Below are 14,930 nucleotides of genomic sequence, written 5' to 3' on the forward strand. Positions count from 1 at the left end.
AAATGAAGTGGTGGAGAGATTAATTCCTACTAGTGTATTCCTTCACAGGAATACTATCTTAGATGTACCTCATTCAGCTTGATCCCACTAAAGGAGAGTATTTCTGAGAACCTGAATAACAAATCCCTGGCAGCTCTTAGGACTTTTTTTCTTCCAAATGTATTCCTTATACAGTGCTTATTATAATGAATATTGTCCAGAAAGAAAATTAGTTCAATCTTCTGATAGCCTCATTGGCTCTTGTTGCTTCTTATTCTCCAACTAAACTGTCAGTTCTGTTTTGAATTTATAATTGGTAGCCATATAGGATTACTGTAAAATGACAGGGAATTCTTACTTCCAGAGTAGAACAAACAACTATAGCAGATGAAATACCAAAGGGATAAGAAAGTATTTTTTACATTCTTGATAATATAATATAGGAGAAAGTGAGAAAATAAATTATTGGAGGCAGAATTATTCTCAAACAGAATGTTGTTCTGTGATTTTTACATGAGTTAGCAACAGCTCAATAAAAAGAAATTATGCTCTTAGCTTTTCTAGTTGCCAGAAAGAGCGATTAGCCCACATGAGCCTCAAAAGAGCCTTTCTGCTGCTATAGAATCTACCAAAGAAATTTTACTTAAAATTTCCTTTTGGTATCTTATTTTTTCTTTTGATTTGAAGTGGTGGTGTTTTTAGTTATTTCACATGCATACACACACACACACACACACACACACACACACGTGTGCGCACACACGCACGCACACACATACAAACCATCTAAAATAACATCTCACAATATAAAATGTTTAACAAACTATCATGCTCGTGATTCATTATGTGTTTCTTGTGAAGTGTTGGTGGTGTAGCTATCTCTAAGTTACAGAATATGTAACAGAGACATAATACATAACAGATAACCATTGTGGATAAGGTTCAATCTCAAACTAAGAGTGTTTGATGTGTCTATGTATATATGCCAACATCATAATTAAGGCAACAGAAGACATCAGTGGACAAAGAGGCACGGTCCTAGTTTCTGTGTTAGAACACTCCCCACAGGCAGTGTTTGGTAAAGAATATCCTTGAGGCTATTGTTGTGGCTCTCTACCACTCTACTTCGTGTACCTTCTTCTCTCCACCCCTGTCTTCCTTTACTCCTGTTCCTGTCTCCCCACTCCCTTTATTCTCCCTTTTTTCTTCTCCTCTGCCTTTGCCTTAGGCCCTCCAGTAATACCCAGTGGCACCAGTGAGCATTGCTAACCCTGTAGGTGTAAAGAGGTTGCTAACTTGCTCTGGATCACTAAGCATTAGCCAGTATCCTTCAGAAACATGTGGCATAAAACTCCAAACCAGTTGGAGGATCACTTGCTTTAAGGTATGTGGGTTGAAAATCAAGACAGTAAAAAATGACTAAGCAAATAACAAATAGGGACAACTTTTTTTAAAAAAAAAAAAAAGAAAGAATAGGGGCACCTGGGTGGCTCAGTCAGCTGAGCGTCCGACTTCAGCTCAGGTCACAATCTCATGGCCAGTGAGTTCGAGCCCCGCGTGGGTCTCTGTGCTGACAGCTCAGAGCCTGGAACCTGTTTCGGATTCTGTGTCTCCCTCTGTTTCTGACCCACCCCGTTCATGCTCTATCTCTCTCTGTCTCAAAAATAAATAAACGTTAAAAAAAAAATTTAAAAAAAAAGAAACTGAAACAAAGAACTTAAAAAAAAAAAAAGAATAAAGTTTAAAGACTGCAGGAATCAAGGGATAATGATATAACAGGAAGACAAGTAACATGATAAACCTAAAACTGTATTCAGGATGGAGTGAGTAGTCGTCGTCGTCCGTCGTCGTCGTCCTCCTCGTTGTCGTCGTCGTCGTTGTTGTTGTTGTTGTTGTTGTTGTTGTTGTTGTTGTTACAGAGAAAGGGAGAGATTTATTTTGGACTCAGGCAGAAGGGGAAGGTGCCAGGCTCAAGCCTTAATAATCACCCCAAGAATGGGATGAATTTGAAAGATAAAAGCAGAGAAAAGAAAATGAAAGTAGCATGTTACCAATTAGGATTGATCTGGTATTTTTATTCGTATTTTTGAAGAGCTGTTTCTCTCTTCACACTAATTAAGCTAATCATCTTGATGCATTTCTGCCTTCCTGTAGAGATGCCGATGCCTGTCTTCTCAGTTTTCTTGTAGATGTTCGTGAAGGCAGAAGTACCTCAGAATACCATGTTCAGCTTTCTTGAAAATTTTCTATTTGAAAGGCTTATCCCTTCAGAACTTGTTTTACAGAGATGATTTAGAAAAAGGCAAAAGAAAGAACAAGCCACTAATTATTTTAAGAATCATGTGTAACAAACAATTCTGGAAGGATATGAAAAATTTTTGCCATTTGGGTAAAGTAAATTTGAAAGGTTTTTTTTTTCTTTTTTACATCCTGATTGAAATACATGCATATGAAAAATACAGAAAATTTAAAAGAACATTTTAAAATTACCCTTTATGTCACTGCCTGCCCAGCCACCATTAACACTTCACTGTACTTCCAGTGGGTTAAAATGCATACGAAAATTCAGTATAACCTTTTTGATTCAGAGCTAGTCTTGTTCTTTCGGGAAAGCCATGTTCTAAGGTTTCTGTTTCTCCCATCTAAATCTCTGGCCACAGCTGGTTTTCCATTTAATAACTTACTGCTTTCCACTATACGTCACTCTGGATAAAGAAGAGGGCCTTAGATATGGGAGTATTACTCAAGTGAGCAGACAGATATTCAGATTAATTAATTTTAGTCAGTTCCAAAAAGCCTAAAATACTATATTTAAGGATATAGTATCTCTTTTCCCAATACTAACAATAAATGAGCATTTTTTTTTCCAGGAAGATGATGGTAAAGAATATAAAATCTTTTCTCACTCACCTGTCCTACCCTTAACTTCCTGCTTTCCCTAAGAAAAAGCCACAGATTTAAAATTCCAAACAACTCACTTGATTTAATCCTTCAGTATGATTGCAAAAAGTATTAATCTTGCTGTGCTAGTCTTGTCACCTTCCCTTGCCCCCCAGCACTTTCTATAATCTTAATTTTAGTATATACATAAATGCTATTATCCTGTTGCCTATCATCCAGTCTTAGTGTGGTTCCATAATCAGTTTCTTAATCCCTCTGCCTTATTTGTCTGTCAACGATATTTCCTAGGACCTCTGAACATATGCTATCTCTATAGCCTCAGTTTATTCAGCCCTAACATGAAAAGGTTGAAACTCTTTATTATTGAAAACTAATGAATAGCTATAAAGTGTTTCAAGAGGCTTAAAGAGAGTTCACATATGGCTGGAAAATGAAAATGAAGGATTGTTCTATAGCAGATGGCTCGGGAAGATCATATTCTATACATTGCCACAATGAATAGTTAACTAATGGTATCCATTTTTAAATGATATCATTGAAAATCTTCAAATAAACAGGTGAAGAAGACTAAAAGTGTTTTCTGGACATTAAAAAAGGAAGGTGGTGGGGCACCTGGGTGGCTCAATCTGTTGAGCGTCCGACTTCAGCTCAGGTCACGATCTCGGGGTCCGTGAGTTCGAGCCCCGTGTCAGACTCTGGGCTGATGGCTCAGAGCCTGGAGTCTGCTTCCGATTCTGTGTCTCCCTCTCTCTCTGCCCCTCCCCCGTTCATACTCTGTCTCTCTCTGTCTCAAAAATAAATAAATGTAAAAAAAAAATTTAAAAAGGAAGGTGGAAGTGGAAACAACGTCAGGATCTAGCACTGAAGTATTATGAATCAGTTGTATAATACATTTGCTTTTAGGATTTGATTTTTATTACTTTTATCACTTCCTTCAAATTAAATTCTACAGTTACAAAAAAGAAAAATAACTTACTAACAGAAAAGTCTGAATATAGAGGGGCGGAGTTCTAAGCCTCTCCAGAAATCCTTGGAATCCATGCATGTTTTGCTAATGGCATATTGTGGCTTGCTTACTTAGTTACAAGCTTTAGGATCACATGCCAGCAGACCTCCACTTCTGCTCCTTCCCACCCAAGCTTATAGAATTCATCTTGAAAATGGCACCTTTTTTCACCTGTCTCTTTAATAGATATTTTGAAATAAATATCAGCAAGTTAGATCAATCATTATTTTTGTCTTTATAAGAAATAGTGAGCCTTCATGATAATATAAAATCAGGATTTCTGTTGTACTTCACTAGTTTTTATTCCTTACATTTTCTCTAAGTCTGAATTTGTCTATATTCAGTTCAGTCTTAGAGTGCCCTGCTCCTCAAAAAGGTAGTTCAGGAATAAGCACTAATCGCATCAGCTTGTTAGAAATGTAGAACCTCAAGCCCTGTCCCAGACCTACTAAATCGGAAATCTGTATTCTAACAAGATCTGCACGTGATTTGTGCACACTTGAAGGGTTGAGAAGCACTCTTATAAAAGAAATAATAAAAGCAACTGCTCTCTTGCCACCAAGAACCTTCTATAATGTGGTTTGACTGAGTCTTCTTTAGCTAGCAATATAGAGACATGTTTCCCAGATAGAAATTTTCAGGGCAAGGTGAAGAACATAGTTTAAGTGAGCACGTATTCTCTGCACAGTCAGTGCACCTTTCCTGCAGCTTAGAATCATTTAAAGGCTCTTTCAGTTGTTGGCCTTCTTAACACTCTATTGCAGGCTCATTATTCAGTGACATTTATTTGGAGCATTTGTGTACAACATTGATATAAGGCATTTTCAGTGTAGGTGTATTTGCACATGTGGAGGAACAGAAGACAGGAAGAAAGTTGAAGAGCAGAGGGTTTCAAAAAAATAAAAGAAGTGATCCCTGTCTCTTAGAAGCTCATAATCTCACTGAAGAAATAAAGTATACACATTTATGAAATTATTCAAGAAAATTTTGAAAACATAATTCTAATATATACAAGTCAGTTTACAAACTTTCCCCCTAAGTATTATGGAAATGCCAAATTCATTTCTTTATTATTTTAACAAATATTTATTGAAAATCAATGATGAGCTAGGCACTATGCTAGACAGAATAGCAACATAATCTAAGTTATTATATAAAATTAAGCAAAGCAGTCTTTTTAAACATTCTAAATAGATGGTGAACATTGACTCACATTTGAAAACTGTAAAAATGGACCAGCAGAAAATGGAAGGCATCCAAAATACAGAATTTTGGATTTTTTTTTTTTGAGAGAGAGTGCACATGCCAACTGAGCCACCCAGGTGCCCCCAAAATACAGCATTTTGTGTTGAAAAATATTATTTATTTGTTCATTTATGCATGCATCTTTCTAAAAAGATTTTTAGAATCCATACTCGTTCATTTATTGGACATTTTTAGTACTTCACATATTGAAAATTTATTGAATACCTATTATGCAGCAAGTGCTAGGGATTCCCCTGAGACAAATAAGCAAATAACTGCAAATAATTAGGAAGCCATAAATTAGAGTTATTTAGGGAATACACTGGGGAAACAAAAGAGAAAGTAGCTGACTCTTGAAGGAAGAGGAGTCAAATATGATTTCATAGAGAAGGTGACACTTGAGCTGAGTCTTAAAGACTAAGAAGTCTTTAATCAGAAAGCACAGGTAGGAAAAGGACAGTCCAAGCAATGGAAGTAGCATGTATTAATGGAGTTAAAGCAGGAGTCATCTTGGTACTCTCAGGGAGCTACAATTCTAGAAATTGAGAGTGGCTAGAGTGTAAGATCTAAGGAGGGTATGAACCAGAGACCTTTGCACACAGGTAAAGATCTTTAGATGGAGCATTTCCACTCATTTCCCCCTCCCCTTCACACACACACACACACACACACACCCCTTCTGCCTACTTACCTTTCACTCATCCTTCATATTCACACCAGAAATCCTTTTATCAGGGTGGCTTTCCCTGACTCTCTCGTATAGTTCACTTTCATTGCATGCTCTCATAAAACCATGTTCCTTTCCTTTAGAATGATTTTCTTAATTTGCATTTATACATTTATTAATGTGACTATCTGATTAGTATCTGTCTCCTCCATTACATCAGTGGTTTAACTACACCCATAGAAAGACACATATTAAATACATTATGCACAAATATATAACATATGTAACATACAATGCATATAAATGTACATATGCACACATATATAAACAAAATTATGTTTCATGAAACAGTATGATTCATCTTACCATGTGCAATGAAGTATATTTCTATTCATTCTGATTTTTAAAATTATTTACAAATGCGGGCACCTGGATGGCTCAGTCAGCTAAGCTTCTGACTTCAGCTCAGGTCATGATCTAACAGCTTGTGAGTTCGAGCCCCACATTAGGCTCTATGCTCTCAGCGCAGAACCTGCTTCAGTTCCTGTCTCCCCCTCTCTCTGCCCCACTCCAGCTTATGCTTTCTCTCTCTCTCAAAAAAAAAAAAAACATCAAAAAGATTATTTACAAGTTTATTTTACAGCCCACCTCCACATTTGATTTGAACATTGCCGTAAATTGGCATTCCATTAGAATAGAAGCCATGTCTGGTTTTACTCCATTCTGTTCCACCACCTAATATGACACTTAGGGCATAGAATATACTCAGTAGTAATTCAATGAATGAATGAAAGGAATAAATGGCTTTAAAATATATTATTTTTAAAGTATGATTATCCCGATGTTTTCAACAAGAAAACTGAAGTTTAGAGAAAGGCTTAATAATTTGCTGAAAGTCCTGAGGCTAATAATAGGCAGAACTAGGATTCAGATGCAGCTTTGTTTTACTCTAAAACACCATTAACTTCCCCTTGTAAAAGAGGGGAGAAGAGAAAATGTCTAGGTTGCTTATGATAGGTTGCAAGCTAGGAATATCTCTAGTAGAAAAATACTTTAAAATAAATTTATTCACCCTTGAGATGTAGTTAGTGTGGAATTCTGAAAGATAATTGACTTTTTAATTTTCTTCAATAAGAAAATCAAAATTCACTTTAAGATACTGTAAAAATAAATTAGGGGATAGATGAAATAATATTGCTAAAATGATAATTGTGGAAGCAATGATTCTATGTCTGTTTTATGTCTATTTTAAATTGTTCATTTAAAAAAAATTTTAAACACAAAAGCAGTATAAGAATAGCATTGCAGAAAAGCTGTTCATGTTTTTCAAATGAACACTGAAAATACAATAGGATTCTAAAAAGCACAAGAAAGCCAAGAGTTTATTAACTAAGATAGTCTATAAAGCACAAGATACAACATCTACTACATTAAGAAAAAGTTAGTTCTTGTTCCTCTCTACATCAGGTTAACCAAAGCCATGCCAAAAAAAAAAAAAAGTGATTCATTATAAACAGTATTATATATAAGCCTTTAGAAAAATACCACTTTGTAGTCACATAAAAAAAAGTGAATTTCATATGTCCTTTTTAAAAGAAATACTTTTTATTATTAGCATGATTGCAAATATAATTAAAATATTCATATAGAAAGTGTTAACTTTTCTGTGTGTTAGCAAATGTAATGCAGAACTGCCTATATATCATGATTTAGAAATAGCATTTTGGCACATTATAAAAAAAAACTGTGAGGTGCCTGGGTGGCCCAGTCAGTTAAGCATCTGACTCTTGGTTTCAGCTCAGGTCATGATCTCATGGTTTGTGAGTGCAAGCCCTGCATCAGGCCCCATGCTGACAGAGCAGACCTTGCTAGGGATTCTGTCTCTCCCTCTCACTCTCTCTGCCCCTCCCATGTGTGTTCTCTCTCTCTCTCTCTCTCTCTCTCTCTCTCTCTCTCTCTCTCTGTCTCTTTCTCAAAATAAATAAATAAACTTTAAAAAAAATACTATATTGGAAATTAAGGGACTGTGATTTAGTCCTGGCTCTACCACTAACCAAAACTTGTTCAACCTAAGTCTCTTCATTCTGTGACTCATTTCCTTCAAATGTTAGATGAAAAAAAAGAATATATGTTCTTTCTACTTGGCTGGATTACTATGAAAATCAGACCAAGTGATAAATAAGAAAATAAGAAATAGTTTAAAATTTTTAGAAAATGGAGAAATAGGAATGTAAATAGTAATATATCTGTATAGATAGGTGTATCCACTAATGTACACATACATCACACATACACACCTATAGAAAAGGTGGTATTTATTTAGGAGGATAGGCTAGAAGAAATAGTTCTATTCAAAAAGCACAAGTATGGAAATTATGGAGCAACAGGGTGACCATCTCCCATGACATCAAGAAAGGACATGATTAGGATCACTTCTACTGGTACTTGTGAGTGGTGGATACCAAAGATCAAACCAGTAGTAACAAAGATATTGTCTGGTCTAGGAGATCAGAAAAATATTATACTTTCCTGAAGCCTTATCTGATCATTTGAGTCAAATTTTAGAATTCCAACACTAGGCCCTTATTCCTTGCTTTAGGACAATTTTGATGTTTGTTCTTGGTTCTGTTCACCTAACAGCTGCCGATGGCCCAGGAGATCGTTTCATCATTGGGGAATCCCAAGCTGGTGAACAGGTGAGATTCACAGGTCTGAAAAGCCCTGAAGATTTCAGTTTCATGGACTTTTAGCATCGAATTTTAAGCTACCATCATTGTAATGGAAATCTTAGATGTGGATTAGACAGGTTATCAAAGAAGTTAAAGGATGGTTCCCATGAGAAAGAGACAAAAGAATTATTTTTTAACTGAAAGAATCTGCGTCTATTACTCTGTGTCTAATAATATATATTGTTGGTATGTTTCACCGACATGCCCCACATTTTCCAGTCCTGTGATTGGATAATTCTTCCTGTATAAACATTAATGTTGTGAATAGAACTACAGTTTCTAGGTGATCTTCTTAGACTTTTCTCCAACTTGTGTTACCAACAAGGAAAATTAGAAGCAGCAAATTATTTAACCTCTCTACCTAATCATTTAAATTAGTTTTTCTCATTAGGGAGCTAGCCAGTGTACAGGTATACATGTATGTCTTTTAAGAAAAGGAAGCACTAATGGGTCATAATGAATTACAATAGAAGTCCTCTATTTAATGCTTCTGAGACCAGTAATTGACCATTTAATTGGAAATAAGTGGAAAATGATTGTATATTTTTAAATAAACAAAAATTTAACTGAAATAAATGAACATTTACTTGTCAATAATTTGATGGAAAGCCAAGACTTTTCTTGTAATAAGTATCTGCTATTTGAATTTCTCTCTGGTCTTTCTTACATAAATCACACCCCAAAGTACTCTATGTGATTTCCAGTTTTGATCTTTAAAATGGGAAAAAATTCAAGGACATTTGCAAATTATCTAAGTATAGAATCCTTTTAGGTTTTTATTATATTTTTACAATTTTTAAAAGCTACTTCACCCACACCTAATCTGACAGTTGTTTTTAAGCAAAAATTTTTAGTTGAGTTTTAACAGAGGTTTAACTTAATTTTTATAGGAAAAAACTCTTTTCACACTCATATATCATTGATTTGCATAATATTTAATTAAACTGCATATTTCAGTAGCAACTACTAGTAGCCACAAACTGGCACAAACAAGTATGGAAAGAAACTCATTTGAACTGTAAAGCAGTAGTTTACAATTATACAAGAGTCGAACAGCCTCAAACTTAAATAGTGCTGTAAGCATCATTATGTTTAAGAGGAAATAGAGAGCATATGTTAATCTAGTGAGTTTCTGAGGTTGGTTAAAAGAGTTCCTACCTTATTAAATAGAACCAGAAGAAGACCAATGTACTTTTTTCCTCTACTACTACCAAGCAGTTATAAGGACTATATAAAAAAATAAAGGAGAAAATGAATGATGAATGAATGAATGAATGAATGAATGAGTGAATATGGCAGTTTGGACAAAAGCTATGTTTCATGCCTTTTCTTCCTTTGCCTATTATGTGCTCCCATATGTACTGAAAATAGGGAGAAATTGAGGAAATATATAGAAGGATGGTACCAGTGGTGATGACCCTAGCCTCCTCATCCCTACATTCAAGCATTGAGGAGAAATGTGTACAGATCTCTGAAGCCAAGCCTGGCACTATAGTGATTAGAAGCTGTACACAGGCTGGTTTCAGTCCCCATGACTGTTTTCCTGGCAAAAAGAACAGCTAGGCCTGGATCCCTTTTTTATAAATGACTGTTATTGTGACCTCAGAATTTGACTTCGATATATATTTTATTCAGTGTTGGGTGTCTAAAGCATCCACTTTTATAACAAAGGCACAAAGTACCAATTATTCTAGGTCTCTGATCTTCAATTGAGTCTATTCAACATTTATCAAACATACCTACTATGTATACCAAGCACTGTGTTAGGTTCTAGGTATATGAGGTAGATTAAGATATGATTGCTACTCTTAAGGAGTTTACATCCAGGGAGGAAACAGAATATAAATTAAATACAATATAATATGTTAAGTGCTAAACTAATGCTATCAGTCATGTACTGTGGAGCATAATAGAGAGGTTGAGCATTTCATCCTAGGAGGATTAAGAAAATAACATTGGAGCTGGACCTAAGAGAGTTTTTCAAAAACGGAAATGAGAAAAGGACATTCCAGGCCAAGAGAATAGTATAAATCAAGACACAGAGGTATTTTTAAAAATTGCATGGAGTGCTTAGGGAGCTACAAATAGTTTGTGGTAGTCACAGCCTAGTATAAATACATAGGTAATAAATACATAGGTAACAGATTAATAAGGGTCTTGCGGACATCTTAAACTTTATTTACTAGTTAAGACTTCCAACTGGTACTAGAGAACTAGGAACACAAGAAAAGTCATGATACTTAAAAGTTGCTAACTTCTTGTAAGGTTGATGGGAAAAAAGATGAAAACTATGAGAAAGTGAGGTTTTTCTTCAAATTACCTGTGATGTCCTTTATCTATAACTAAGGTGTTATACAAACTTTGTAGCAATCTCAGAGATCTTATAAGAGCCAAATTACTCACTTTTTGAAAGTACGTACACTTGAGAATTGGGTGCCATTGCATACAAAGAGACAGTGATTTACAAAATTCTTTCTTGGTGTACCAAAATACTTGACCTTAAATCAAACTTATAGTTTGTTTTGGTGCTACTGATTAGCATTAGACACTTTCAAAGAAAATATTACATGATTATGAAGTGCTGTCATTGGGCAAATCTCAAAAAACTCAATACCTCCATTAAGGAAAAATTGGGGTTTTAACATTTTTACTTTGTATAAAACATAAGACATACCAATACAAATAAAGAGCAAGTTACTCTTAAAGAATTGTTAATCTAAAGGAAGTACTTCACATATTCCTGGAGTTTTTCAACCAATTACATTCAATTGAGTTTTGTATGTCTACTCAAGGTGGTTATATAAAAATATTTATATACCCAATAATATCTTTTACATTGGATCTCATATAAGTGAGCTGGTAGGAAGTCTTCACTAATCTTAGAGAGGAGCCAAATTTTTTATTTAATAACCACCCAAAAACACCTCTTAAGAGGTGGCTTCTTGGTTTAAGCCAAGAAGTAGAGAAAATTACAGTTACAATCACAATAAAACTTAAAGTAAATTTACAGAATATGGTACATTGAGCCTGAATAAATTAAGGCAGGGATTCATGCTAACACATTACAGCCTAAGAAGCAACTGCCCTGAAACTCACTTTAGGATTCACTTTCTACCTTCACCAAAAAGGCACTTTCAGCAAAAGGAAGACCTGGTTAGGCCTGTATTAAATATCTTTGTTCCCCAGGCTTTTAAGATAGTTTTAGCATTAGTATATGTCATATCAAAACTTTAATGCTTTTAATCAAAAATCATTTGCACTGCAAAATGGTCATATGTAGTAGATTAAGAGATGTCCCAGACAATAAATAATATTGAATTTATTGAATATGGGAAATAATATAGAATATAGGAGAAAAGCACAGAGAACACTGGAGTTATAAGCCAAGAAGGATGGAATACTTCATGTAGTTGTCAGCTACTGAGATCATACGGACTTCATTCATTCATTCTAGAAATATTTATTCATAACCAACTTTGTGCTAGACACTTTCTAGGGTTTGGTATGATAGAGCAGTAAATATTTGTGTAAAATGGGTGATTAATGGGACTATACCCAAGAAATAGAAGTTAAAGGAAACAAAGGAATGTTAAGCACCTGGGTGCTACAACAGTGACACTCCATTACCAACCACCCCTAAGTCTGAAGGGGCAAAGAGAAAGAGTGGTGCCTGGATCAAGGGAGATTGATAGCTACGGGATAGGGCCACCCACTAGAAGCTGTAGCCGTCAATAGTAAAGACAATATAGCCATCACCAAACTGCAGCCCAGAAGCGAGAGTGATGAGAACCTGGTTGAAATAGTCCATAGAGGTCAGCCTTCTGGGCCATTGCACAAGATCAAGAAGGATGATGTAATCAGAGAGGCAAACAAAAAATAAATCCCTGTCTTTGTAGGATTTATATTCTAGAATGTAATAATGCACTTAACACTGTACTTTGCATAGATTGAAAGGTTTAATAATTTTAGCTATTGGTGGTATTGTTTGCAGCAATAATATTCTTGAAAGATTTTTAAGACTGTTCTAATAAGTAAATTTCTGGTTTTACTTTGTACATCCAGTAGAGGGATATTTTCCCTTAACCATTCCCTAATTTTTTTTTAATGTGGTAGAAAATATGTATAGAAATGTGTTAGAAATATGTATAACATAAAATGTACCATTGTAACCACTTTTAAGTGTACAGTTCAGTAGTGTTCAGAATATTCACATTGTTGTGACCTAAGATTTTAAGTGTTTATGAAACAGATATCTTTAGAAAAATCTCTTTCTTATTGAGAAGTTAACATCATGTCAGAATTTTCTTTTAGGGGAAATTTGAAGCATTCCTTTTCCCAACTGTGACCTAAGTCATGGTTTATGACAAGTGACTCTTCTGGGGCTAAATCAAACCTATCAAATGGATCTTATAAAAATATGCTTTGCTCTATGCTGAGAGAAGTTTGCAGGGCAAGTTCTGCAATCAGTCTCTTGTACCTTCTATATGATAGTTCAAACAATGAAAATCTTGGATATAATGTTTAACCCAAATCATTACAGACAGTGAAACCATTTTTGAATTACTTAATTACATTTCCTAGACTTTTACTATTAAAAGGTGAACTAATATGGTTTAGAACTATTTTCAAGAGAAATAATTGAAATGATTTTTCTGGCTTGCCTTTATTAAATCAAAAAGTTTAGTTAATAACTAAATATTATTTCTTAAATATCAGAACTTCAGTAAATGACCAACATGCTAGTTTTTCATAATTGTCTTTCATAAAATCACATCACATGGCATTTTTTTTTCTTATAGACACTCAAATCACTTACGTACAAGTATTAAGAAAATTCACATTACTTAAGTTAGACACAATACTGGCAAATGTAAGTGGCAGTTCTTCAAAAGGAAAACAGGACATCAAGAAAGACATCTAATGGCCACTACCTTAAATCAAGTTAAATCCTGTTTGGTGTAAACGTACCTGTTTGTGGGTAGTTTTTGTTACATGGGATCAAAATGAGTAAGAGTATAAGATTTTCCTTTTATGATTTGTTTCTAAAAATATTACATCTCCTGCAGACTTTTGCTTTGCAACAGCAATCCATTCTTTCTTACATGTTTGTATTTCCAGCCGACTCAGACAGTAATGCCAGGACAAGTCATGCGGGTTACAACAGGTGCTCCAATCCCCTGCGGTGCTGATGCAGTAGTACAAGTAGAAGATACCGAACTAATCAGGGAATCCGATGATGTACGTCATCACCAGGTCTTACGGCTCTGTTCCTATGGCAACATTATAAATCATGCCCATTTTCTGCAGTGTTTATAAGATTAATCCAGGCTTTTTTGGTAATGTTAGGATCTTACATTGTAGTGTATAGATCTCCAGTAAATAGAAATTGCCTTAGATTTGAAAAGCTTTTGTTACAGGAAATGTTTTTAAGATCATTACCATGATTATAACAGAATTTGAACCACATTTGATCCAAGAAATTTCACATGCAAACAAGGAAAGAAACTACCTCAAGATAGAAGAGCAGAGATACTAACTGTTGACATACCTTATAGCTGAGAAATTTGCTCATCAAGATTAGCTTTGGGGCACCTGGGTGGCTCAGTTGGTTAAGTGTCCAACTCTTCGTATCAGCTCAGGTCATGGTCTCATGGTTGGTGAGATTGAGCCCCACATCAGGCTCTGTGCTGTCAGATTCTTGGATTCTCTCTCCCTGTCTCTCTTTGCCCCTCCCCTGCTTACGTTCTCTCTCTCTCTCTCTCTCTCTCTGTCTCTCAAAATAAATAAACATTTAAAAAAAACAAGACTAGCTTCTGGAAAAACAAGACTAGCTTCTGATAAAGTGTGAAGGAGAATTTAATGAAAAAGAATTTAACAGAGAAATTCTTGAATATTACACTAAGCCAACCATTTGAACCTAATAACCCATCAACTATGGTTTTCTGTAATTCAGGAAACTCTTTGTCATCAAATGATAGCTGAAAATATTAAATATATGTCAGTGCCCCCTCTTTTGCCTACAATAAAGGACCCTGGGATTTTTTTTTTTTTTTTTTTTTTTTTTTGGTCTAAGCAGGCCTTCATCTCACTGAAACTAGTGGCAATTATTAGAACCAGAGGATCAGCCACTAATAAAAGAATAGTTTCAACTGAGGTTTTAATGATTGGCTATCTTGTTTTTTGAAGAAGTTTAAGATATTTTATATCTTAAAAGGTAGAGCTAAAAATAAATAGTATTCTTCTGGGCTGGGCATATAGAAAAATTTGGGCATGCTGAGAGACAAACACTTTTCTTGATCTGTGATTTTCTTTTTAATCACTTTCCCACATGAAAGGCTTATAAAATTCAACTCTTGGCATACAGATCACATTGCTTGCTATTAAAACTGTCCAACAGATTTAT

At 35.0% G+C, this 14,930-nt stretch overlaps 1 protein-coding gene across 15 annotated transcripts in view; it reads left to right on the forward strand.

The window, feature by feature from the left end:
• The window catches only part of GPHN (gephyrin), a 633,256-nt gene that overhangs the window by 542,716 nt on the left and 75,610 nt on the right, over positions 1-14,930 (forward strand). For 8 of the 15 annotated variants that reach the window (XM_058739365.1, XM_058739372.1, XM_058739376.1 and 5 more), the window contains 2 exons: positions 8,439-8,494; positions 13,646-13,765. In XM_058739365.1, coding sequence (XP_058595348.1) covers positions 8,439-8,494; positions 13,646-13,765 — 176 coding nt within the window. Of the gene's footprint in view, positions 1-8,438; positions 8,495-13,645; positions 13,781-14,930 lie in introns of all 15 variants that reach the window. The other 7 variants (XM_058739364.1, XM_058739368.1, XM_058739371.1 and 4 more) reach the window with 1 other exon arrangement.

This window comes from Neofelis nebulosa, chromosome 7 (genome assembly GCF_028018385.1).
Source record: "Neofelis nebulosa isolate mNeoNeb1 chromosome 7, mNeoNeb1.pri, whole genome shotgun sequence".
Taxonomy (NCBI): Eukaryota; Metazoa; Chordata; class Mammalia; order Carnivora; family Felidae; genus Neofelis; species Neofelis nebulosa.